At 51.1% G+C, this 2,306-nt stretch overlaps 1 protein-coding gene across 1 annotated transcript in view; it reads right to left on the bottom strand.

Moving 5' to 3' along the window:
- Window positions 1-275: 275 nt before the first annotated feature.
- The window catches only part of LOC104079641 (plexin-A2-like), a gene marked incomplete at its 5' end in the record, with an annotated part of 14,432 nt that continues 12,401 nt past the window's right edge, over window positions 276-2,306 (bottom strand). The window contains 3 exons of the mRNA XM_009581731.1: window positions 276-698; window positions 1,617-1,767; window positions 2,104-2,305. Coding sequence (XP_009580026.1) covers window positions 603-698; window positions 1,617-1,767; window positions 2,104-2,305 — 449 coding nt within the window. The remainder of the gene's footprint in view (window positions 699-1,616; window positions 1,768-2,103; window position 2,306) is intronic.

Genomic DNA, 2,306 nt, shown 5'->3' with positions numbered 1-2,306 from the left:
TTTACTTGTGTAAAAAGGTGTGGTGCAAACTTGTGCTCATATTTTCTGTAAGATCCGAAAAAGAAGAAAATTTCGGTTTTCCAGACTTTCCAGTTGGCATAAGAGTCCGTTCGCAGAACGCCTGAGCCGCATCCTCAGGAGTCTCTCGAGGACAGGATTCAGAGCTGAACCTTGTTGCCAGGATTATCTCTGTGGCCTCTGTGGTTTTTGCTCTATTTTTTTTTTTCCTTTTTCTTTCCTTTTTTTTAAAAAACCTTTAAATAAAGTTTTATTTTCTAATATACATCAAACAATTTTCATGCAAAGCAGCAGTCATGGAGACATCCAGACTTTCCAGGTTCCTTCTTTCCATGTATGCTTGAAAAAATGATCCATCTTGATTTGACTTTGACTGAGATGCTGTCTTTTTCTTTTCCTGCCTTTTTGAACCGGATCCTACATGATTTTGAACACAGTCAGTCCTTGGGCCAGTCTCTGCTCCCTCCAGAAGAGCCTTGGTATTTATATGTGTCCAGCGCCTTTCTTGCTTGTTCTCCCTCTTAATTCCCGAGAGTCCGTGCAATCCTCTGCCCTTTGCCGTCCGTGAGCACCGCAACCTTTCTTCAGCTCTCAATAGACATGGCACCGATAAGTTGCTCTACTTTGTATGCCAGACGCTGCCTACGTGCCTGTTCATCCTGCTCCAAAGCCCCAATGAGCTGGTGCAGAAAAAATAAAAAGGGAGAAAAAAAGAGAAAGAAGTCAGTGCGCGAGAGGGGGTGGTAGAGGTGGGTGGGCAGCAAGATGTGAGCAATTTGAAATGTGGATGTGTGAAACTGAAATAACGAATGGCAAAGCAACGCGACGAGCGCTTCGCCATGCCGCAGCCGCGCTCATTGATTTGTTGGACTGCTCGGTGCACGTTACCCGTGCAACACAATCATTCCCGCTCTTGTACCTTGGACTCCACATTTCTTGTCTCATTTAGCATGACAGTTATGAGATTTTTAAACCGTAATCGGAAAATAGCTGTGGCATCGTATCACAAATGCATACATGCAATTAAATGACAAACCCCTTCCTTTTAATGGACACAATTGCAAAATAGGTTCTTCTCACACTGAAATGAAGGGGTGGAACAGATGGCGAGAACTTGGTTTCAAGTGATGCATTCATTAAAGGAGCTCACGCTGCCAGGGATTCTTTGCAAACAGGAGTCTGCGTCACTGCAACATGGGATTTGTACCACACTGTTCCCAAAAGACAGGGATGTTTCTGGGGAGCTTCACTGGGTCATGATGATTTTCCACTGCATTTAGGAGTGGGCTCACTGGGCTTATGCCAAGGCTGAGGAACGCAGTTGCTCCCACAATATTTTAGCTCTCAGTCCTCCTGGGAAGTACACTACAGGCATGGCCAGGACCCGAACCAATTTGTGCATGAACAGAACAGAGTAGGGCAGCAGCGGTGCGAGCTACGGTGTGCTGCATCAAGGACGAGGGAGGAGGAAGGAGCTCTGGGTGGCAGCAAGTGGGATCGCTGCCCGACCTCCTCCCGCACAGAAGCGCGGCTCCTCTCCCACGCCGCATGTGCCGTGGGACGGCATCGCCTCCGCGCCCGCCCCAGGGGACACCCACCTCTTCGCTGTACTTGCTGATGTAGGAGTAGATCTCGTTGAGCGCGCTCAGCATGTTGAACTCGGCGGAGTGCAGGCGCGACTGCTCAGCGAGGTAGGCGTTCATGTCCTGGTCGCTGATGGCGGGGAGCTTGGCAATGTCTGCGTAATACCTGCGGGAAGAAAGGACCAAGGGGGGCCGTGAGAAACACGGCGGCTCAAAATGCCCCGCTTCTCCTTGGGATTTAAACTAAGCTCTGCAGGGAAAAGGACATCATTTCGCTTTATGCTTACATCTAGCAAGATGGGATCCTGGTCTGTAACAAGCTGAAAATAAGAGCAGCGATGCTCGACAGCGCTGAGCTGTGCTACCAGCTCGCTGCAAGAGCCACTCTGCTGCACCATCGGCCCCCGAGAGCAAAGCTGCCCGGCGCAGGAGGTCGGGCAGGACTGGAGCGCCCCGGCCAGCCCTGCACCCACGCTGCTGCCGCCCACGCGCTGCCGCTCACCTCTCCACCCAGCTCTTGTAGCTGGGGATGTCCTTGGCGTACAGCAGCTTGTTGGAGGGGGAATCCTTGCCCAGGCGGTGCTCCGAGGTGGAGCAGGAATCCATGAAGGTCTGAGCCACAACAGAGAGGCAGGCATCCGTGATGCTGCCTTTGTGGATATCAAACACCGACTTGCGGGTTTTGCTTACGGTCACCCACAATCC

The sequence above is a fragment of the Fulmarus glacialis genome, unplaced genomic scaffold (assembly GCF_000690835.1).
Source record: "Fulmarus glacialis isolate BGI_N327 unplaced genomic scaffold, ASM69083v1 scaffold37827, whole genome shotgun sequence".
In the NCBI taxonomy this organism is placed as follows: Eukaryota; Metazoa; Chordata; class Aves; order Procellariiformes; family Procellariidae; genus Fulmarus; species Fulmarus glacialis.
This window is presented reverse-complemented; position numbering and strand designations above follow the sequence as displayed.